This window comes from Lissotriton vulgaris, chromosome 10 (assembly GCF_964263255.1).
Source record: "Lissotriton vulgaris chromosome 10, aLisVul1.2, whole genome shotgun sequence".
In the NCBI taxonomy this organism is placed as follows: Eukaryota; Metazoa; Chordata; class Amphibia; order Caudata; family Salamandridae; genus Lissotriton; species Lissotriton vulgaris.
Genome location: NC_141698.1, coordinates 504,003,373 through 504,027,742, shown reverse-complemented (window position 1 = coordinate 504,027,742; position 24,370 = coordinate 504,003,373). Strand labels below are relative to the sequence as shown.

Below are 24,370 nucleotides of genomic sequence, written 5' to 3'. Positions count from 1 at the left end.
AGGCTTCACAGAACAAAGACTCTGCAGCATTTTGGAAAATTGTAAATGCACCTGTTGTTTCTGATAAAACTAAGGCCAGGGTGGAAATAGCCATTTCTTAAAATTATTGGGTTAAACACTATGAAGAACTGTACCGCGCAGAGAGTGATCTAGACCAATTCATAGCCAGGATCACGGGGGAACTGAAATGGCACAGACTAGAATTCTGATAGAACTAGGTATCACTCTAAATGAAGTAAATGCAAGTATAAAAGAAAGCGCAAGAGGTAAAGCGCCCAGCCCCAATGGCGTTCCAGTTGATCTTTATAAGAGCAATATGGATCTTTGGGGCCCGCTGCTTACCCAAGTCTTCAACGCAACCTGCTCCAATGGCTTGCTTCCCTCATGGTGTGAGTCGGTTATTGTTCATATTTTTAAAAAGGGCGATAGATCAAGCTGCCAATGCTACCGCCCCATTTCATTATTGGACTCTACCATCAAGATTTTCGGCCGAGTAATTTTAAATAGGTTGCAACTTTGGGCTGATGAACATTCCATAATCAGTGAACTTCAGTACGGTTTTAGGAAGGGCCTGGGCACGATTGACCAATGCCTTTATTTGCACATACTTTTAGAAAAACACGCCAAAGCCAAGGGTGGTTGCATGTTTTTAACCTTTGTTGACTTGACGTCGGCTTTCGACTGCGTCACCCACTCTAAATTATGGCTGGTACTTCAGAACTTAGGGGTAGATATAAATATAATTAATTACCTCAGGGAACACTATGCAGGGGCTACTGCCCGAGTTAGATATGGGAAAAATGGAGAGTGTACTGACTCTTTCAGCGTCACAAGAACAGTGCGGCAAGGCTGCATCCTTGCTCCTTTTCTTTTTACGATTTATATTAACGATCTCGAAAGAGTACTATTAGAGGAGTGTAGGGACATGCTGCTTGTCTGCAAAAGATCTGTCCCGGCTCTCTTATACGCCGACGATGCGGTCCTGACGGCCATTACATTTGTTTTGAGTTTTTCACTAACTGTGTAGCCAACACAGTTCGCAGTGTGCACCCTTTAGTTTACATTAGAATAATTCAGAGAACACGAGTAAACTGTAGAGTGCTCCTCTTCTCCCTCTATATTCAGTAGTCCTGACGGCCAGGACACCACTGGTCATGCAAACAATGGTTAATACTTTTACAGTTTTTATGTCTAATCTAAATCTGAAACTAAACTGTACCAAAACGTTTAGTATGACTTATGGCCACAGGCAACAAAAAAAGGAAAAAACAATATATGTTGGCCTAAAACCCCTTGAGCTCACCCCTACTTTCCCATATCACAGCGTACTATTCAACTAAACTGGTCGATGGAATGACACAGTACAAATTAGGCACTTACTGTTCTGTAAATCTATAATGGCGTTGAAATCTTTTAGTAAAAGGATGGCCAAAAAACCACTTGTGGAGCTCCTAACCGTGTATAGAACAACTTGCGTCGCTATTGCCACTTACGGCGCAGGACTATGGGGACACGTAAATGTAAAACCATTGCAGACGATGGAGAACACCTTCTTGAGATTCCTCTTAGCAGTCCCAGACAGTGTATCAACTTACGTTTGCCACGCTGAGCTGGGGGAGCCTTATCTAGAAGATAGAATCAGGGCTGCTCCTGTTCCTTTGTGGCATAGGGTCTGGACGATGGAGAAATGCGCCTTTAATCGTTCTATTCTTAAGGGTGCAATGAGTCTAGAAAATGGGGGCAAGATGAGGTGGTTAAGCTATGTAATGAATTTTTTGACAAACATAGGTCACCTGGAATACCATGAGGACCCCACAACTATGAACTATATTCCCAGGAAAACCCTCAAAGATATATGTATGAGGTTCTTTTGCGACCAAAGAATTAGCACAGAAATATCGAAAAAAACTGAGGCGGCACATCAATTAATCATGACCTCAGAATACATGCAACCCTATATCAGACTATCTATGAGTGATTTTGAAAGATTTTTATTGACGCGCTTTAGGTTTAATCTGCTTTTTAGATCTGTTAGCTTCCCTGTTATGAACACTTGGTGTAAACAACTTATTAAGTGCCCCTGTGATGATCTGTCTGAACAGTCAGACATTCTTATTCTTTTTTTTCTGTAGATTCTATACAAACCCCAGAAAAAGATGGATTGTGCCTTTACTAAAGATTATGGATTGTAATCCGTGCCGCCCTGCTTTTCTAGAATTCCAACGGCTTGATAATATTTTAACAGTTGCATCTCTGTCTGTATATTTTAAAACTGTTTTTAAATTTCGGAAATCGATCACCTAAATAATTTGTAACCAGACAAGCATATTTTTTACTCTTGATTCTAATCCGATTGTGTTTTTATCTGTACTTTCATTGTTGTTTTTTGATAACCGAATAAAGTTTAAAACTGAAACTGAAACCTGTAGTAGTAGTGACATTAGCAACTCCTAAGTCATGTTAGAAGTTAAACTTCCATTATAAAAGTATGCCTCCAGCTCTAGACTTTCTTGACCACTCCACACCAAACCTCTTCAATAATTGTTAAAGTAGCTAGAAATGTACTTGCCAACTTTTGTGGAAAATAGTAGAAGTTGTAGATGAGTTCCAGAATGAGGCTGGATAAGTGATTTTGGAAACAGTGTAGGAACAAATAGGACATCATCAGAGCACTTAAAGACAATGACATCTCTCACAGTAGAATTAAGAAGTGGGAATATGATGCTACCAGACCAGAAAAGAGACCATGAAGAAATAATGTGAAGTTTTTAGAATCCCTGATAAATTTGAGTAGGGATCATGAAGTCATCTATTGAAAATCTAGTACTGTCTTTACCTCCAGAGGCCAATCTTTCAGATGTCTTTACTGTGGAGAGACATCACATGTCCCTTCCACCCCACTGCTCTTCAGCTCCATGCCTGCTACCAAGAAGGATTTCTCACCCCATCACTGCTAGGATTGTATGCTATAAGGTTAGAGACATTAATCTGTGGGATAATTAATATGCCAGAAATCGATTTGGGCATGTCAAGGTCATTCTTTGAGATGGTTATGTGAAGTATGAAACATGCAACCTGCAACCTGCATAATTGAAGATCATACTGTGTAGCAGTTAAAATTTATTTTACGTATCTCAAAGCCACAGCAGCGTAAGTTTAAAAAATATATACTGCTCCCATTTTAGAAGCTCCTCATGGCTGCAAGGTAATGTTAGGAGAGCTAACTCCAGTCTTACGTTGGAATCAAGAAGGGAACAATGAACCGAACCAATAGAATGTATGAATAGTGAACCTGTATTATCGAACGTAATGATATTCACTCTTGAAATCCCAAATGAATGCAGACTTTGATTGGAGAAGCCCATGAGGAGAGCTGTCTGGAACACACTTTGTGGTCTGTTATAGACATCTGCCTGACACAGAGCCTGGGATGGATAGCTGATGAACAGTCATTAGTCACTAGGCCTTGATATTGTTGCTCCTCCAACCCCGAGAGACCCATTCATGTCCTTTTTGAACTCATGCCTGTTGCAATGCAAAGTTTTCCCATGCCCTCCTCGTAGCCAGTTGCAACAAAACAAGAAGCACTACATGCCATTTGAAATATACCTAATCGCTGATACCAAAGTGACACATCACTTCATCAGGAGACCTGGAGGGGAGGGCAGTGCACATATGTCATGGACGTAGAGGTGACACGTGTATTAAAGAATGGACTGCAGCCTTAAACAAGAAGTCGATCTGGTACCTAACTGGATAATGAGGCATCCAATGGGATTCCTCTTAATACTGATGAAAGGATAATATGATTTGTTTCTGATTGCCTCCAGAAAATGTCCTTACTTTGCAACACCTGAATGTAATGTTGCTGCTGCAAGAGACTAGTAGAATACAGTCTGTAGTCACTCCGCAGCTTAAAGCTTATGCAACGGATGCTTGCCCCTACAGTCATGTTGGCAAGACCCATATTGTGTCAGGCTCAAACTGGATGCCAGAAACAGGCAAAAATACATGGTAAAGATTGCAGCAGTATCAAAGGAGATAAAGAAGCAGGCTATTTAAGATTACACAAGGAGGAGTAGGGCAAGTTAGCACCTTAACCCCTTAAGTGCTGCCTCGGTGCGTTGGCCGACGGCAGCACTACCTCCCCAGTGCTGCGCACGACCATTGGACGTCCATTCAGCACTAGTTCCAATGGACAGCGCAGCACTGGGGAGAAATGTTTACTAGCAGCTATGAGGCTAAGATAGGGGAAAGAGCTTTATGTACAGATGATACTATTGACTCCCTTCATTTGATGTAGTGCTTGAGGGGAACACGCCCACTTTTGAAGGGTCCTTAGAGAATAGGCGGTGTAACAGTGCGATGCCTGCAGTTATTCAAACATACGCATACAGATATTTAGATATACGCATGCTGCAACTTGGGACCTCTGAGTTTCATATGGAAGAGAGCGGTTCAACTTTGAGTCAACCGTTAATGGACATACTTCTCTGTCATGCTTACAAAGCTGATCACAGAGGCTGGAACGCATGCAGTATAAAATAGCTTAACCCCTGTTGGGGGAAGAAGTTGTCAACTGATGTGGTCCCTAAATCTGGACTGTTGAGGAAGGTTTAGAGTTGAGGAAAGGGTTACGGCATGGCATTGGGAACTATATAAGTGATCTGAGGTGTTGGTTTAGGAACATTCCAAAAAGTAAGATGTTCAAGAAGAGAGCTGGTGAGGACACATAGTAGAGGCAGATATGCTGTTCACCCCCATAAAAGAAGAATATGTAAGTCAGATTGATCGCACCACTGACATGAAATGTGGGGGGTCTCAACAACAGTATAAAGCAGGGAGAATAGTAGTATATATAAATTGGATCAAATTGGGATTAACAATGTTCAAGAACCACGCTTTATGGAACCAGACCATCTTTAACAATTTGGATTCGTTTCTTTGGGTGTTACAAAATATCTGGTATTTTTCTCTCAAAAATAAGATTTTATCACCTTTTGGGTACTAACAGTAAGTCAATGCTTGTTGCCCACTGTTGACTCTTGAGCCTGTTCTCAGAAGTACATGACTGTTCAATTGTATTGGTGTTTTCTTGTGTCCAGTTTCCACCTGCTATACACTTTCCGCATTTTACCTTCAAGTTGAGCCAAATATCTCGATTTTGTTGTTGTTGAAGAGAGTGGCATTGTCATTTTCAAAGCAGCATTTGCTTCACATTGGATGCAATGATGAAGTCTTTCTTGGGTGACACCTGGATGCACAGGGAGGCTCCTCACTTTCTTCTTGTATGTTTTGGTCTGGCGTGTCTGGTGAGACACTTTTTACTGTGTTGTTGAATTTTGTGGGTGCTGCAGTATGGCTAGGATTGAGAACTGTAGTTAAACATGGCCATGAAGAGGCTACACTTAGCTCGTTTTCGCTGTTTGAGGAACGGCCCCTGCATTCCATCTGACTGCAACCCTCAGGCTGTGGTGAACTCAAGGGTGCATAACAAATTTTTCCTGTTTACAGCAGACGCATCAGTGTCTTCGCTCCCTAAGGACGTTTCTCTTGTGCTGTGCCTCCCACCCGGTCACTTGTCATCCAGGCATTGTCTCCTGTGGAGTGAAGAGCAATTTACAATTGTGTCTCAGAGCCTAGCTCAGGTGCTGCCTAACTGTGGCCATCTTAGCCATATTGATTTTTAACATTTTCAGCTTCAGCTTTTTCCACAATTAGATTTGTGTGAATTTGGCACCTAATTCTGGACCCATTAGTTTAACCTTGCATTACACGTTATATTCTACCTTCCAGTACTGTTGAAATTTTATATAACCTACCATTTACCACTAGACCAGAACTACTGCATCAGTGCCTGTATATTTTATGAGCTACTTTAAAAGTTAAACTATATACTCTTTTCATTCCCTTGTCAAAGAATGTATACTTTTTGGACAGAAAAGAGCCCAGTTTCTTTGCACGTGATTTACATAGAAGTATCAAAACATTTTTAAGTCATATAATTTGCTAGCGGTTAAAAGTTATTATCCACCATTTTAGTGGGAGTATTTGTTCTTGTGAGTTCTGTAATCATTCAACTTGAATTTGTTAAATTGATATTGGGAAGTCTTGCAGTTAAGGAGAGGTCGAATAACTTTTTGAAGTTTTGTAATATATTGCAATGTAAGCAGTCAGAAGTTTTGCCTTTCAACTAAGATTCTGATACCATGAACAATGCTTTCTTTGTATGCTCAAGCTTGGGCAGTACAGTTGAGGGGAATATTTAAGGATCTTCGTTTTAACAATTGGAATGTAAAGGTAGAATATTAGTCTCTAAGTATAACCTGTAGAGAGTTTAAGACTGTATGATTGGCACAACTAGAAAAACACCTGCTAAGAACAGGGTAATAACAACCCTTTGGGGTTAGTCCTTACATTAACTGTGAACCATCTTGTGTCACTGTAACACTGGATTTATTCTCAGTTTGGTGTCAAATGTTTTCACTGCAACGTTTTGTGTACTGATGTGGAATGTTCTACAAGGTGTACAAGTATAACATTATACATAATAACAATTAAAAAAAGAAATATGTTTCTAATTCTACATTTATCTATTTTAGGTAGCCCTCCTAGACGTTGATATTTGCGGGCCATCAATCCCAAAAATGATGGGCCTTGAAGGAGAACAGGTAAAGAAGCATTTTGTTCCTACAATTAAACTGAATTGCGTGTCAAGAAAAACATCTTTAAAAAAAAAAATGTAAATGGGTAAGGTATTTGATTTGGACTAGTGATGAGACTGTATTTTCTGGCCTTTAAATTTCCACTTTGTCATAATGCTGAGTTAGCCCTCAACATCCTATCCACACTTTATTGTGTGCGGTACTTGCAGAGGCCTGGCTTCTACCCCACACTGCAAACGTGCGCTCCTGTCCGCATAGCTGTCGGGGTGTTTTCCTTCCTCTCCTCCTTGTAACACAAGACGCTTATCACCCCGTGACGGCATCCTTCCCTATCTTTTCGTGGAACGTTAATGACCAGGTAAAGCGAATCGCGGTCCTTACCTTTGCCCACCGACAACTCCCCGCAGTGTTCCTGCTTTAAGAAAAACACCTTAGAGGTAACGGATGCCTCTTCCTGGCACGTAAGGGATACGATGGGGTCTTTCACGTGGGCAATACTCGTGGATCCCACGGAGTGGCCATTTTGGTATGCCGTTCCTTCCCCCTCGCTGTTTCCTGCGAAGTCTGCGACCCACAGGGCCACTTTCTTGCTCTTACTGGGATGCTCGAAGGCCAGACTATCAATCTGGTAAGTGTGTACGCTTTGTCAGCGGCCCTGGGCACCTTTATCTGTGACCTGTCCAAGATTGTTCTGGATCTTCTGTAGGGGCGGCGGTGATTGGTGGGGACTTCAACGCAATGCTCATCCCAGAGATGATCCCGCAGGACCTCCCTCGACGTCCAGGCACACAGATGTCAGTTGTTTCTTTGTCTGGGCCACTGCCTTGGGTCTCTGCGACCCGTGGAGTATGTGGAACCTGGGGCGCGGACAATATACATACACATCAACTGCACATTACTCCCATTCACGACTATAACTCGCTTCATGCCCGCCTTTGATTGTCTTGCCATTTCTCATGCCCAGATTCTCTCTCGGGTATAGCTGATCATGCTTCTCTCCTCTTCCATCTTCGTTCCCCCAGAGATACTTCCCAACACATTTGGCGCCTTGGTGCCTTTTTCCTGCAGGATGTGTAGATTCCAGAGCATTAATTCCAAAGATACTCCGCCTCATGGTATGCTCCCTGAACTGGCTAAAGAATTTGGGCCCTACGGGAATACATCACAGGACCATGTCCAGAGCCAGCCCACCAACATTGGCCGGAACTGCTTCTTAGCCAACATCAGATCCCTCCCTAAACATGCCATGAACATATTGGATCTCCTGACCGAAAAAGACCCCCTCATCTGGTTTCGTACCGAAACCTGGCTCAATCCCTCCTCAAATCCCTCTTTTGCGGTGGCACTCCTGAGAGCTACCGAATTCTAAAACTAGATAGGCCAGACCGGGCAGGGGATAGCATAGCCTTAATATATAAGGAATCCATATCTATCTCCATTCTAGATCAGATATGCACGGATGCAATAGAATGCCTGGTTTTCAGACTCGACCTACACCCACAACATAGCTGGAAAGAGGCTCTCGTTTATAGACCCCCCAGTCCAGTTACTAGGTTTTACCAGCCAACTGATGGAACCCATCTCCCCCATGTAATTTTCACCCAAAACTTCCTGTCCTGGGGGACTTTAATATCCACAGTGAGAATGCCTCCAATCCTGAGGCTACGGCCTACCTTGAAGGCCTAGCCACGTTGGACCTCTTGAAGATCAACAACGCCCCTACCCACTCTGCAGGGCACACTCTAGACCTTATTTTAACCAATTCCCCAAACAACAGCTGTGGAGATACCTGTCCCCTGACCTGATCCGACCACTCTCCTTACCTGGTCCGACCACTCTCTGGTGAATTTCCAGCTTATGAGTCCCAGAAATCATGCCACCTCCACATCCCACACTACACGTTGGTACAAACCTTGGCACAAACTAAAGCCTGACCAATTCTTGACCCCTTTTTCTTCCTGGAACATTAAAACCTACACTTATAGTGTAGAAGAACAGTTAGCTCATTTTAATTCCACTGTACTACCCACCATAGATAACGTAGCCCCAATGAAACCACAGACCCACCCTCCCAGACTCATTCCCATTAGCTGGTTCTCTCCTTCGCTCCGAACTGAAAAGAGCCAATGTAAAAAATTGGAACGGAAATGGCGACACTCACACACCGTACAAGACGGAGAGAGATACAAAGCTGCACTGTCCTTTTATCATAAAAATCAAAAATCCGCATGCAAGCTTCATATCTTGAAGACCTACACAAACCCCAAGGCATGTAACACTGCAAAGACTTCCTCACAGTCGCTGTACGACAATATAGCCTCCTTTCTAACCGAGAAAGTGGAAGCCATTTATCGTAAAATCATCATTTCCAATGGCATTCCATCTTCCCCCAATACAGTATACCCTACCCCACACACTAGCACCTCTCATATTCAATGCTTTCCCTCACTCACTCCAGTAGAGGTTGAATCTCTCCTTACCAGAGTTAAATCCGGATCCCCCTAGATGTAATCCCTGCTAAGATCTTTTCCAGACTATCTAAACAACTAGCCACACCCATATGCTGCATTCTCAATAGCTCCTTGAAGGCTGACAGACTTCCCCCAGGTTTGCTGTCCCTCGCTGCTGCTGGGAGTTCGAGGCCCTCCTCCACCCGCAGGCTCCCGCCTGCGCCTCATCCCTGGTGGCCCAGTGGTGGGCGGTAAGTATTCGGTCTGATCTGCTGCCTGTTCCCCGTATTTTTATGGTATTGTTGCCTGTTTTCTCTGTGCGCTGCTTCAGTGGCTGTTTCCCGTATTTGTATTGTATTTGTTGCCTGTTTTCTCTGTGCACTGCTTTAGTGACTGTTGCCTTTATTTGCTGCCTGTATTTATTGCCTTTTTTCTGTGCGCTGCTTAAATAACTGTTGCCTGTGTTTTTGTTGCCTGTTTCCTTCTGCTGTGCCTTTAGTTTTTTGCCACCCCGCTCCCCGCATTCCTTTCCCGCCTCTGCGTCCCCTGCGGCCACGCCCCCCTCCTCTCTCATTCGCTTCCCGCCACCCGCCTCCCAGCTGCTCCTCCCTCCCTCCACCCCTTCTTAATGCAGGACGCTGCGCCGGAGGCGCGCCAGAGGCAAGCCCGTCTGCACCCGTCCGCGCCTGGACCGTGCCCTGCGCCAGAACCCCCTGGACCCCGCGCACCCCATCGAACCATACCCAGCCTCAGCTACGACGCCAACTCTCTCCACGCTCTCAACACTGGCCGAGACCAACGCTGCAACCAGGCCTCCCCGAAAGTCCTCAACACCCGCTCCGCACGCAGACACGCCATCGAGCTCTGGGACCTGCTCGACGCCACTTCCCCGGACGTAGCCTTCCTGACCGAGACGTGGTGGAACGACTCCTCTGCACCAGACATCGCCATTGCCATCCCAGATGGCTACAAGATCACCCGCAGGGACCGCGCCAACGGCATCGGAGGAGGAATTGCCATTGTCCACAAGTCCACCCTCAAGGTCACCACCCACGCAGACGACACCCTCAACGCCGCCGAACACCTGCACTTCCGGATCCTAACCGACCCCAACACCACCCTCAGAGGAACGCTCGTCTACAGACCCCCCGGACCCCGGGCCCAGTTCAGCGACTCCATCGCCGACCTCACCAGCACCCACGCACTCGCCTCCACTGACTACATCCTCCTCTGGGACCTGAACTTTCACCTCGAGAACAACGACGACGTCAACTCCACCACGCTGATCGGCAACCTCGGCCTCAGACAACTCGTCACAGCACCCACCCACGCCGCCGGCCACACACTGGACGCCGTCTTCTCCACAAGCACCCACATCACCTTCGACCACACCACCGAACCCCACTGGACCGACCACCGCTGTATTCACTTCACCTTCAAAAAACCAACCACACTCCACCGCACCCAACAGCTGCCTTGCCGCGGCTGGAGCAAAGTCACCGAAGACCAGCTGCTCACCACCCTCTCCCATAACCCACCAACTCAGACGCCGCAGCCCGCAACCTCAGACAGTGGATCAACGCCTGTGCCAACACCCTCGCCCCACTGAAGAAACCCTCCAACAGCCACGCCGGCAAGAGAGCCACCTGGTTCACCGACGAGCTCCTGGCCTCCAAGCGCGCATGCCGGAAACTGGAGAAGAAATGGCTCTACGAACGTACACAGGACAACCACGCAGCCAACAAGGACGCCCCCCGCAGACTCCACCACCTCATCAGATCAGCCAAGAGGTCCTCCTTCAAAGACCGCCTGGATAACAACGCACACGACAGCAAAGAGCTCTTCCGCATCGTTAAAGAACTATCCAACCCCAGCACCAACACCAACGACATCCCGCCCTCACAGGAACTGTGCGACTCACTTGCCATCTTCTTCCACCGCAAGATCGCTGACATCCACGACCGTTTCAACACCACGACCGACCCGACCACGCCAGACTCCACCCCTCCTCCGAACACCAACAACGCCAACCGCCTTACCTCCTGGTCCAACGTCAGCAACGACGAGACACGCAAGGTCATGAACTCCATCCACTCAGGATCTCCGACAGACCAGTGCCCACACCACATATTCAACAAGGTAGACGCAGTTATTGCCCCCCAACTACGGAAGGTCATCAACCTCTCCTTCGAAACAGCGACATTCCCGGAAAGCTGGAAGCACGCCAAAATCAACGCCCTCCTCAAGAAACCCAAGGCGGACCTCAAGGACCTCAAGAACTTCCGGCCCATCTCCCTGCTCCTGTTCCCGGCGAAGGTCATCGAGAAAATCATCAACATGCAACTGACCCGCCACCTCGAAGACAACAACATTCAGGACCCGTCCCAATCCGGATTCAGACGAAACCACAGCACAGAGACTGTCCTCATCGCCGCCACAGACGACATCAGGCGCCAATTAGACAACGGCGAAACATTAGCCCTCATCCTCCTGGACCTCTCGGCCGCCTTCGACACGGTCTGCCATCACACTCTAAAAACACGCCTCCAAGAAGCCGGTATCCAAGAGAAGGCCCTCGACTGGACCACATCCTTCCTCTCCGGCAGATCAGAGGGTCCGCCTCCCACCCTTCCAATCCGAGGCCACCAACATCATCTGCGGCGTCCCCCCGGGCTCCTCCCTCAGCCCAACGCTGTTCAACATCTACATGCCCCCCCACGCACAAGTGGCCCAAGTGGCCCACCACCACAACCTCAACATCATCTCCTACGCCGACGACACTCAGCTCATCCTCTTCCCTCACCAAGGACCCACGCACCGCCAATACCAACATCCATGATGGAATGAAGGCCATCGCCGACTGGATGAGGAGCAGCCGACTGAAACTGAACTCAGACAAGACTGAGGTCCTCATCCTCGGACCCAACCCCTCGGCCTGGGACGACTCCTGGTGGCTGACCACTCTCGGGACAGCACCGTCACCCACATACCATGCACGCAATCTAGGATTCATCCTCGACTCCTCACTCTCCATGTCCAAACAGGTCAACGCTATCTCCTCCTGCTACAACACCCTCTGCATGCTCCGCAGGATGTACAAGTGGATACCGACTGAAACAAGAAGAACGGTGACACAGGCCCTCGTCAGCAGCAGGCTGGACTACGGCAACGCACTCTACCCCGGAATCCAAGCCAAACACCTACGACGACTACAGCGCATCCAAAATGCCTCCACCCGACTGATCGTCAACGTCCCCCGCCGCAGCCACATCACCCCCCCACCTGACAAACCTACACTGGCTCCACGTCGACAAGAGGATCACCTTCAAACTCCTCACCCACGCACACAAAGCACTCCACAACACCGGACCAGCCTACCTGAACAGCAGACTCCGCTTCCACACCCCCACCAGCCAGCTCCGCTCCGCTAGCCTCGCCCTCGCCGCCGTCCCCCGCATCCAACGAACAACCTCCGGCGGCAGATCCTTCTCCTACGTCGCCGCCAAGACCTGGAACACCCTACCTACCCACCTACGGCAGACCGAAGACCTACTCGCCTTCAGAAGACTCCTCAAGACCTGGCTCTTCGAGCAGTAGCAAAACTCCCCACCCCCCTCCCCCTCTCAGCGCCTTGAGACCCTCACGGGTGAGTAGCGCGCTTTACAAATACCATGATTGATTGATTGATTGAAAGCAGCTCACATTGTTTACACTCGTAAAAACCTTAAGGTCCCCACTGCCGAACTGTCCAAGTATCGTTCCATCTGTCTGCTCCCCCCTGAGAGGAAGCTTCTTGAAAAGCATATAAACATGCATCTGTCAGAATTTGTTGAAACATCGCAATGCCTGGATGTCTCCCAGTCAGGTTTCTGGGCCAAGCACAGTACCGAGTCTGCCTTGATAGAGGTAACGGATCACATCAGAATGGCCCTGGACAAAGGTCAGGCGGCACTCTTGGTGCTGCTTGACCTATCGGCGGTGTTTGACACCATCTCGCACCGTATCCTACTGGAGAGACTGCAGGACATTGGCGTACAGGGGTATGCACTAAAATGGCTGGCTGACTTTCTAACAGACAGAACCCAGACAGTCATATTAGGCACCTTTAGATCTAAAACCACAAAAGTTACCAAGGGAGTACCGCAGTGCTCCTGTTTGAGCCCTACCCTCTTTAACATTTATGTTACTCCCTTGGCTAACCTAATGAGGAACCTTGGGTTTAGTCCCATCTCCTACGCAGACGACACCCAGCTCCTCCTCACCTTTGATAAATCCAGTCCCGATATACAACTCATCTTTTCAGAGGGCATGAAGACCATTGCCACCTGGATGAGAACCAACTTCCTTCAACTGAATGCAGAAAAATCGTAGATTGTGTTGTTTGGAAGAGCAGCCATAAGTTGGTCTCCCAGGTGGTGGCCAGAGGAGCTGGGCGCGGCCCCCTCTCCAAAAGAAGTGGTCAAGAATTTAGGAATCTGGATTGACCAGAATCTTACTCTCAAAGCTCACGCCGCTACTACAGCGGGTACCTTCTTTCACACACTCAGCCTACTCAGAAGAGTATTTCCTTTGTTACCCTCCTCTACAAGAAAAACACTGATGCAAGCCCTAGTGTTAAGCCGTCTGGACTACTGTAACTCATTGCTGGCCTCGGCCAGTGAGGCTGCCTTAAACAAGTTGCAAGTAGTCCAGAATACGGCAGCCCGACTAGTTACAAATGCCTCGCCCAGAACAAACTCAACTGCACTCCTCAACAAACTCCACTGGCTCCCTATAAGAAAACTGGTGAAATTCAAAATCAGCTGCATGGTTTTTATGGTTTAAATCTTTTATTGAATTTTCTTCAACATATAACAAATCCATCCGCTCTTCGAAAGCGGCTCAACATGAGTAGCGATACACAGCAGTGGTAGATAAACAAGAGTGCTTTGTGCGATATGAGCAGAGCATGTCAAAGTAAACACATAACCCAGAACAATACAGGAAACTTATACTACCCTCCCCCCACCCCCATCCTCGTCCACCGGAAAAAGGAACAGTGAAGGGATAACTGAAGCCTCTAGGATGTTATACAACACCATAAGTCTGATCATGGAGGATCAGAAAGGTGCAGGAGCCTTAGATACCTGGGGCACGACAGGTCGCGAAATTCTGATGTAAGAAGGGATATGAAGGGTTGCCATAGCTCTCTAAAGTTGGCTCCTTTACCTGCAAGTGTGAGTGTTAATTTCTCCATACCCAAAACATGCCACAAGCAGTGTAGCCACCCTGTGAAAGTAGAGGTTTGGGAAGATCGCCAATGTATCAGTATATTCTGGAGGGCTGAGCCTATAGCGATGGCAATCAAACGACCCCTCCTGGCTTTGAGTGGGTAGGTAAGGGGATTAGACAGTCCTAGTAAAATATATGCAGGGAATCTGGGAAGCTGAGTCTCTAAGTGGGTGACTCTAATCTAGAATCTGTTCCCAGTATGATTGAACATGTTCAAAGTCCCCGTCTTCCCGCAAACCCTCTAACACTTGGCGCTCTGTCTCGGGTCATATTCATGAATCCGCTCAGGTGTATAGTACCAATATGTAGCCAATTTTATCAGTATCTCAGTGAGTCCTGAGTGATAAACAGAGTGGCTTGCCCTGTAATATATAAACCCTCCCACTCCTTATAGGTCAGAGATCTGCCTAGCTCCCGCTCCCAACGCTCCCTGCTAGCATTATAGGTGCGTTTATCCTTCGACAGCTCAAAAATTATTTATAAGCAATTATGTCTCTCCAAATGGATGAGAACAGTCAACAAATGAGCAGTCATGATGTACCTTATGTCCAAACCAAAAACGCAAAACTCATATTATTTTCACAATATATTTGTTTTATCAGTAAGTATAAACCTATTTTAGTACATATATTTACATACACACAGAACAGTTCTTTGGAAATAACATTTAGGACTTCAAAGTGCACAAACATTAAAATATTTACATGTCACAACACATTCCACAAGATACATGGACATATACTATATAGAAAAATTATATCTAAACACAGTGCGAAGTTTTGAAAAAAGAAAAAGGAAATATCAGCCCAGTGAGTGATTAATCATTAGTTTGTTATCCTGGGCGATCATCAACACTTGAAAATAAAGCGTCGACATTTCGACCCCTGAACAAAATGCGATATTATCACCGTCTTGGTGGGGTCTTCCTCTGGGCTAACTGGAAGGTCTGTGTGCAGCCTTTAAGTCATTCTTCCGGCGTCAGGCGCAGGGGGCTCCATGTGGGTTTCTTTATAAATAAGAAGGGGAAATCCGAGGGGCCTGCCGCCTCCTCTCACAGCCCTTCTATTGACCTTCACAAACACGATACTGACGACGAGGGCTGCCCGTCGCTCTGAAGGATAGGAAGAATAATTTTCCAAGTTACAAAAAGGCGAATATTAATCCTTTTGGAGTCAATAGAAGGGCCGTGAGAGAAGGCGGCAGGCCCCCTTGGATTATAAAGAATCCCACATGGAGCCCCGTGCGCCTGACGCCGGAGGAATGACTTACATGATTAATTCTTGAAGTGACCAGATCACTGACCGCACGTGATTAGGACCACAGTGTCGCGAATAGGAGCCCAATAAAGGCTGCACACAGACCTTCTAGTTAGTCCCGAGGAAGACCCCACCAAGACGGTTATAATATCGCATTTTGTTCAGGGGTCGAAACGTCGACGCTTTATTTTCAAGTGTTGATGATCGCCCAGGACAACAAACTAATGATTAATCACTCACTGGGCTGATATTTCTTTTTTCTTCTTTCAAAACATCGCACTGTGTTTAGATATAATTTTTCTATGTAGTATATGTCCATGTATCTTGTGGAATGTGTTGTTCACTTTGAAGTCCTAAATGTTAGTTCCAAAGAACTGTTGTGTGTATGTAAATATATGTACTAAAATAGGTTTACACTTACTGATAAAACAAATATATCGGGAAAATAATGTAAGAGTTTTACGTTTTATGGTTTGGACATAAGGTACATCGTGCCTGCTCATTTGTTGACTGTTCTCATCCATTTGGAGAGACATAATTGCTTATAAATAATTTTTGATTTGTAAGAGTGGCAGAACCATTGTTTCGCTTGTAGTATTAATCCCCAGGTTCTGCACTAGACTGGACAACCCCATTGTTTTATATAGTTTATCCTTCGACGGCATCATCTTATAAAGGTCTCATATAAGTTTTTTGTCTGACGTGCGTGTTATAAGCAATTTTCCTAGATAGTCAAAAAGCATTGAGCCTCAGGTCTAACCTGTGGATGTAGTGCCCAGTGACGGAGCTGCAGATATCGCAGACGCTTCGCTTCTGTAATGCCATACTCTTCTTTAAGCTGTGAGAAGAACATCACGCCATCTAAGTCAAAGAGATGACCCAAGGAACGGCAAGCTGTGGCCCGCCATGCAGAGAACGCAGTGGCATCCATGCCCGGTTGAAAGTCCGGATTATCGAATAAGGGGGAGAGCGGGGAAGGGAAGGTGGTTAGATAGTACTTGACGTTAGTGCGATCCCAGGCGTCCAATATCGGGCGGGTGATGTAAGATGCATAAAGATTGGGTGGTCGGTGGTGTTTCGGGAGAAATGGTATTCTCTGTAGAGGTGTGGCAGCCACTGCTTGGTCTTGAAATAGCCAGCATTTCTCGGATTCTAGGCGATGCCATTGTACTAGGTATCGCAGTTGGGAGGCGTAAAAATACAGTTCTATGTTGGGGACGCCCAAACCGCCTTCTTCTGGTGGGAGGATCGCTATGGCGTGCTTTAGCCTTGGTTTTTGGCCTTGCCATATGAATTGCCCTAACTCACCCTGAATCTGTTTAATCCATCCAATGGGTGGAGAAAGAGCCAAGGTCTGGAATATATATAGGATCTGGGGAAGGACAGTCATTTTAATAGCAGCTATCCTACCAAGCCAGGAGAGTAAATGGTGTTTCTATTGAGCCAATTCCTGACAAATAAGTGTGCGTAAGTTGGCATCGTTGATAGCCACTGTGGAGGGAATATTAGTGCCTAATTGAATCCCTAAATATGAGACCGACGTTGAGGACCATTGAAGGGAGTTTTCGTCTTGAAGGCACGTTAAGGCGGATGAAGATAAGGAAAGATTAAGCGCCTCTGATTTTCCCAAGTTAATTTTCAACCCTGAGGCTGATGCTAAACCATCCAACTCATAAAATATGGGATCTCAGGGCAGGGATCAGGTCTGATAGAGAAATCAAAATATCATCTGCTTACAGGCTTATAGTATGTATGTCCCCACCAAATTTGATACCGGTTATTAGAGGGTTACGTTTAATCCGTAAGGCTAAGGGTTCCATATATAAGGCAAATAAGAGGGGGAGAGCGGGCACCCCTGCCTAGTGCCCCTGCTAAGAGGAAACTGCGAAGATGTTTGTCCATTCACCCTGACTGTAGCTTTAGGGAACCTATAGCAGTTAAGAATCCAGGTGCGTAGTTTCTCACCCATTCCCACCCGCATAAGAACTTGTTCCAAATAGGACCAGTGGACCCTATCGAAGGCCTTCTCGGCGTCAAGAGTGAGCAACATGTACTCCGCTTGCGTCCGAGAGGCCTTCTCAATCAGGTGGAGAACTCTTTTGGTGTTATCACTTGTTTGGCGCTGCGGGATAAATCCCGCCTGGTCCGGTTCTATTAAAGAGGGCATAAGTGGTGCCAGCCGGGAAGCAAGTATACTAGTGTACAGCTTGATATCTATATCAAGAAGAGATATCGGCCTATATGCTCCACAGGATGTGAGGTCCTTACCAGGCTTAGGAATGACCACTATGGCGGCTTCGAGCATTTCGTCTAATATGACCCCAACCTGCGCGAAAGGACTGAATAGTTTTGTCAAGAGCGGGGCTACCAGGGAGCAAAAGGTGTTATAGAAAGCTGCTGTGTAGCCATCAGGCCCTGGGGATTTGCCCAATTTGAGACGTGAGATGGCTGCTATAACTTCCTCTGTTCTGATGTCCCTATCCAAATGGTCAACCTGCGTCGGTGTAAGAGATGGCAGGCCTGCTGCTGCTACCTAATCCGCACTACAAGAGGGATCCAGGCATTGACCGGTATAGAGCTGTGCATAAAAATCAAGGAAGGTCTCTGCTATTTCGGAATCCTCCGTCGTTAACTCCCCACCCTTCGTGCGAATAGCCTGGATGCTCCAATACTGCCTGGCATCACGTAATTTGTGTGCTAAAAGACGACCACACCTATCTCCTCCAGTGTAGAATGAGTGACGCAGCCGAAGGGCTGCGAATTCCGCTCTGTCTTGATCGAGAGCTGCCAACTGTTGCCTTACTGCGCACAATTGGCGCCAGATCCTATGTGCTCCCGCTCTCTGATGAATTTGCTTGAGCTCCTGTACCTGCTGGGTAAGATCAGCTCTTTTGCGACTGCGCTCAACATTTTTGGCTGTGGCGATGGCGATAAAACCCCCCCATAGAACAGCCTTGTGAGCTGCCCGTTGCTTCAATAGAGCAGTGTCATTGTTAGCATTGTGCTTGAGATACTCTTTGATCGCTTTCTGGACCTGTTGTAGTACTGTGAACCTCTGGAGAAGGGTATCACGCAGGTGCCACTGGCGGATGGTTTGCTGCATGGGTGGGAGTCTGAACGTCGCATGGACTGGCGCATGGTCTGATAAGAAAGCAGTCATAATTTTAACCTCTGTCCCTAGCGCCTGCGAGGAATGTGAGCAGAGAAAATTGTCAAGTTTGGCATAAGTTTTATGTGCCCCTGAGTAATAAGTGTATGCCCGGCTGTGTGGATGAAACTGTTTCCAGAGATCAACCAACCCTAATTCTGCTACCCGGGTAATCCCTGCCTCTGAGAGAGCACCGGTCTGTCCCACACATTGACATGAACGATCAGACCTATTGTCAAAAACTAAATTCAGGTCACCCCCAGAGTGATTCTAGGCTCTGTGGTGCCCGTGGCGTCAGTGAGGGCATCATGGAGGAACCTTTCTTGGCCGTCGTTGGGAGCATATATAGATCCCACAATAAATGACGTCCTCCCCACCATGAATTGGTATGTGAGAAGCCGACCTCTGATCTCCGCTTCCTTCTGCACTATTTTGCCTGGAAAGGACCGTGACACCAGAATGGCTACCCCTGCTGACTTAGAAGGCCCTGATGAAAATTTTTGGATCGGGAATATGCGGGATTTCAGCCGATAACAATCTTTGAACAAGAGGTGGGTCTCCTGCGGGAGGCAAATGTCTGCTTTGGTGTGCTCCAGACAGGAAAGGGCCGCTCTGCGCTTGATAGGGTTGTTCAGGCATCTAACATTCAGAGTGAGAATTTTTAGTGTGGTGGGAGGCATCAGGGAAATGAAACTCGGAGAGAGCTATGAAGGGAAGCGTTAACGCCAGCAAGATGAGGGGATAAGGAGCACGGTGTAGGCCTTCTATGACAGTCAGGACAGGTAGGGGAGGTGGACGAGGAAGTCCCAACCCAAAATAAAAGAAACCCCCATTAAACCGGCTCCGGCAATAAGTTAGAGCATAAAAATATAGAATGAACAACAAGAAAAACTCTAGTCCGTCACCGCATGGTGTCCAGTGGAACTTTTTAATGGGGTCCATATTGTGGCCAAAAGTGGAGACACCTGTCCCGCCCGCCCAAGGAGGCATATGAAGAAAACCGGGCACACTTGCCTCTTCACAAGTCCTCGGATTGAGTCCCCGCTGTCGCCTCCAGCGTGGTCTCGAGAGCAGCTCGCTGACCCCGTGCAATTTCCGTCTTATCTGGGCGCCAATTTCGTCTCCGTCTGCCCTATCGTTTCCAACCCGAGGGTGTGGAGTCTGGCCCAGAATGTGTGCTGTGAGGATCGTCTTCCTCACTTGGTGGGGAGAGTCCCAAAAGGCGACAAGCGTCAGTGAGAGATCGCAATTGAGTCAGCTTGCCGTTGTGGCGAAAAATACGTCTAAAAGGCAGGCCCCAGGAGTAGGAGATTCCCATCTGGCCGAGGTGTTCCGCGACTGAGCGAAACTGCAGACACCGCTGCAATGTCACTGCCGATAAATCCTGGAAAAGCACTGGTGCATGGTCTTGGAATTGGATAGGGTGCATAGATCTCGCCTTGGTGAGGATGGCCTCCTTTGTTTTAAAGTCGTGAACGGAGACCAGGATGTCTGCCAGTGGAGCATTGTGCGCTTGAGGGGGGCCCACTCTGTGTGCTCTAGCCAGCTTAATCACAGTGTCAGTTGAGTTACTCAGGATGTAGTTGAAAAGCTCCCCAGTAAACTTAAAGAGGTCGCTGGTTGCTACTGCGCACCCAATCCCCTTATGCGGATGTTATGCCTGCGGTAGCGATGTTGAAGTCCTCCAGATGAAGTTGCATATCGAGGTGCTGGTCATGTAGGCGCAATACATCCTGCTGAAGATTGGAAAGTTCAGTCACGTTGTTGTCACCCCGGTCCTCCAACGTTGCCACCCGCTCTCCAATGCTGTCCACATCCCCTCGGATATCCTTTATCTCTGCTGTGAGATCTTCTTCACCGTCTGGAGATCTTCTCGGAGGGCTGAGAACAGAGATTCCAAGAATGCCTTGGTGATCGGTTCTCCTCCTGAGTAGGTCGCTGGGACTGGCGAAGCATTCTGGGGGTTGCCACTGGCCATGTTAGGAATGAACTGCGAGCAGCCAAAAATATCCTTCAGGGGTTTGACTTTCTTAGCCTTGTTCGAGGCCATCACTAGACGGTGCCAATTGATACCCCTCTAGCAGGGGTGCCCTGTCCCAGCAGCGAGGGTGGACGGGGGACGCCCAGGAGCCCACCAGTCCATAGCAAAGACCAGCAGACAAGTTAATTCACCAGCATCCGGATTCACAGGCAAGCTGCAGGGCTACAGCTGGGATGGAGCGGAGAGGAATTAGGCAGGCCCCCACATGATCCACAGCCTCTCCCAGGGCTCATCCAACGTGCTGGCAGCAAGCTCACCGCCCTTGCCTCAAGGCCAGTCAGAAATGGGGGGGGGGGGGGGGGGGGGGGATATCCTCGTGCATCAACAGACCCCTCTCCACTAATCCCCTCCCAAGGCACCAGCTCATCAAACAAAGTCAGCACTGCGGGCAGAGCGGCAAAATCAGCAGACCGCCAGCAGGGTCCAACAATACGGTTGCAGGCTCCCGGTTGCGCAGGTAAAGGGGTCCGTACATTGTGTCTCCACCAGGCTCCCCAGGGAGTGGAAGTCGGCACAACCGCGTCTAGCTGGGGAAATCTCCCGGTGATCCCCGCAATACCTCCCGCTGCCACAAGGGGGCCAACGTTAGGCTGGAGGACCGTGCTGCTGGGCGCCCCAGAAGGTCGCACCCGCTGCGGTACAGCCCGCGTCGGCAAACCCAGGTCTGAGAGCGTTCGTCTTGGGCTTACCGGGCCGTCATGTGTGCAGAACAAGTCAGTTGACATCCTCTACCGTAGCAGACCCCAGCCAGGAGATCGGGCGTCTGCCATGGTTTCTTCCCGGCCCGGCGGCTGCTCCGCTACTCGAGGCCGGGGATGTGTCCCCCTGAGGTTCTGGCCACGTCTGCTCCGGGCGGCGGCTGGACCCCCAGGGTGCAGGCTCGCTAGTAGAGGCCACCGACGGATCCCCTCCCAAAGACTGGCGCTGCGGGCAAAGGAAGAGGAGGCCGGCTCAGCTCATGCAAAACCCGCGAGCCCCGCAACCGTTCAGCTCATGAGGAAAGGGCAGGGTCACCGCAGTCCAGGCCCTTGCAAGTCGGATCCCAAGGAAGGGAAGATCAGGTGAGCAGGACTGCTGCAGAGGGTGCTCCGCTGTTAGCGCTCACCCGCGGGGTCACTCCGGCGGCCCCAGTGCTGACCGAGACTCTGGAAACTTGATGAAATAGCGGACGGCGGGCAGGAGCTCAAAGCGGTGCGTCCTACCTCGCCGCCATCTTGACCACGCCCCCAGCTGCATGGTTTTTAAAGCTCTCAATGGCTTGGGTCCTTCCTACCTGTCCAACAAACTGACCAGGTACACTCCCTCTCGGCCCCTCAGATCTGGAACCAAGCTTCTCCTTTGCACTCCAAGAATTAATAAGGCCTGTAAGGGTGGCAAAGCATTTACCCATCTTGCCCCAACTTTCTGGAACGAACTCCCCTGCCAGCTTCGCGACTGCCAAACCCTTCCTTAATTCAGGAAACTTCTAAAAACCATCCAAGCGCGGAGATACCCCTTTGGGGTGATTTGGGCGCTATACAAATTAATAAATATCAAATATCTCCAGGACAGCACCTACGTCCAAGCCATGAATAAAGAACTGCAAGCGTATTTCCACAATAACGAGGGCTTGTTCGGAATTATTGCCAGCCTCTGGGCTGTCAGGCCACTATACTGGGGTTTGCAAAGAGGCGTATCTGCAAACTGGAACGTGCCTGTGCTCTTCACATTACTCAACTGGAGGCACGTGCCCTCCGGTTTAAGACCCTTCTTGGATTCCAGTGGCGATACCTCCTGACAACTGAATCTTCAGTGTGAAGAAATTTGCCTCTAACCACTAGAAGCGGGCAAACATATTTTGTGTGCCATGATGGCTAGAGTCTATGGGTGGGGAGACAAGAATGGGAAACTGCTATATTGGTGAGCCTCCCACCATCAAGTAAACACAGGATAGTGCCGGAGTTAGCCGACAAATGCAGTAACTCCCTCCACACACTCCATGAGATTACAAAGGTATTTGCCCACTATTCCCATCACTTATACACTGGCCCCTCCTGGAGAGACGTGGCCTACGCTTCTCAGGTCCTTGAGGATGTCCCCCTCTCATGCCTCTTTCCGATTGAGACCGGAGTAGTAGACAAGCCCTTTTCAGCTGAGGAGGTTGGGTAACCTTGATGGAGAGGGCTCCTGGGAAGACTCCCGGTCCCGATGGTTTTCCCACAAAATACTACAGGGTGTTTCATAATATTCTGACCCTGCAACTTCTAGCCCTTAACGAGGAGGTTGGAAAGGTGGGTGCTTTTCCCGTAGAGCTAGACACTGCCATGAAAGCGGTGATCCCCAAAACACAGCCTCTATCTCCATCATGTGTCGATTATCGTCCAATATCCCTCATTCATGGAGAAGTTGAGATCTTTGCGACCCTCCTGACCACCCGACTCAAATAGGTTCTACGCACATTTATACATCCCGATCAATGTGGTTTCATGCCGACCCGTAGCACAAGACACTGATTTTGGCAGCTTCACATGGCCCTGGCCCACCGTCACCTATTGCCTCTGGTGTACAACTGTTACCACAGATTTTTTACAACGGATTCCATGACCACGGATTTTTTACAACGCAGGTCATGTTACAACGGATCCTTTTACAACGCTATTCACAACAACGCAGGTACTATTACAACGCAATACCATTACATCGTAAGTATAATTATAGGTAAGTTTATCTTTTTTGGGGTTTTTGGGTACAGGGGTATTTTTAGGTTTAAGGGCTGGGTTTGGGTTTTGGGGTACAGGGGTATTTTTAGGTTTAAGGGCTGGGTTTGGGTTTTGGGGTACAGGGGTATTTTTAGGTTTTAGGGCTGGGTTTGGGTTTTGGGGTACAGGGGTATTTTTAGGTTTTAGGGCTGGGTTTAGGTTTTGGGGTACAGGGGTATTTTTAGGTTTTAGGGCTGGGTTTGGGTTTTGGGGTACAGGGGTATTTTTAGGTTTTAGGGCTGGGTTTGGGTTTTGGGGTACAGGGGTATTTTTAGGTTTAAGGGCTGGGTTTGGTTTTTGGGGTACAGGGGTATTTTTAGGTTTTAGGGGTATTTTTAGGTTTCAGGGCTGGGTTTGGGTTTTGGGGTACAGGGGTATTTTTAGGTTTAAGGTTTGGGTTTTGGGGTACAGGGGTATTTTTAGGTTTTAGGGCTGGGTTTGGGTTTTGGGGTACAGGGGTATTTTTAGGTTTTAGGGCTGGGGTTGGGTTTTGGGGTACTGGGTTATTTTTAATATATATTTACAATTAAAAAAATTAAAATTAATTGTATTAATATATGTTTTATTTTTTTAATAATAAATAATTTAAATTAATAATACATTAATAATTATTTACTTTAAATATTACTTTTATTTACTTACCTGTATTTATACTTACGATTTAATGGTATTGCGTTGTAACATGACCTGCGTTGTAATGGATCCGTGGTCATGGTATGCGTTGTAAAAGGACGCGTTGTAACATCATATATCCATTGCCTCTAGACCTAGCCTTGCTTTTCATTGAGTTTGAAAAAGCAT

General features: G+C 47.7%; 1 protein-coding gene across 2 annotated transcripts in view; it reads left to right on the top strand.

Annotated features, from left to right (window-relative positions):
• NUBP1 (NUBP iron-sulfur cluster assembly factor 1, cytosolic) overlaps nt 1-24,370 on the top strand; it is a 269,261-nt gene that overhangs the window by 44,899 nt on the left and 199,992 nt on the right. For both annotated transcript variants that reach the window (XM_086941360.1, XM_086941359.1), the window contains one exon: nt 6,603-6,671. In XM_086941360.1, the coding sequence (XP_086797486.1) occupies nt 6,603-6,671 (69 nt within the window). The remainder of the gene's footprint in view (nt 1-6,602; nt 6,672-24,370) is intronic.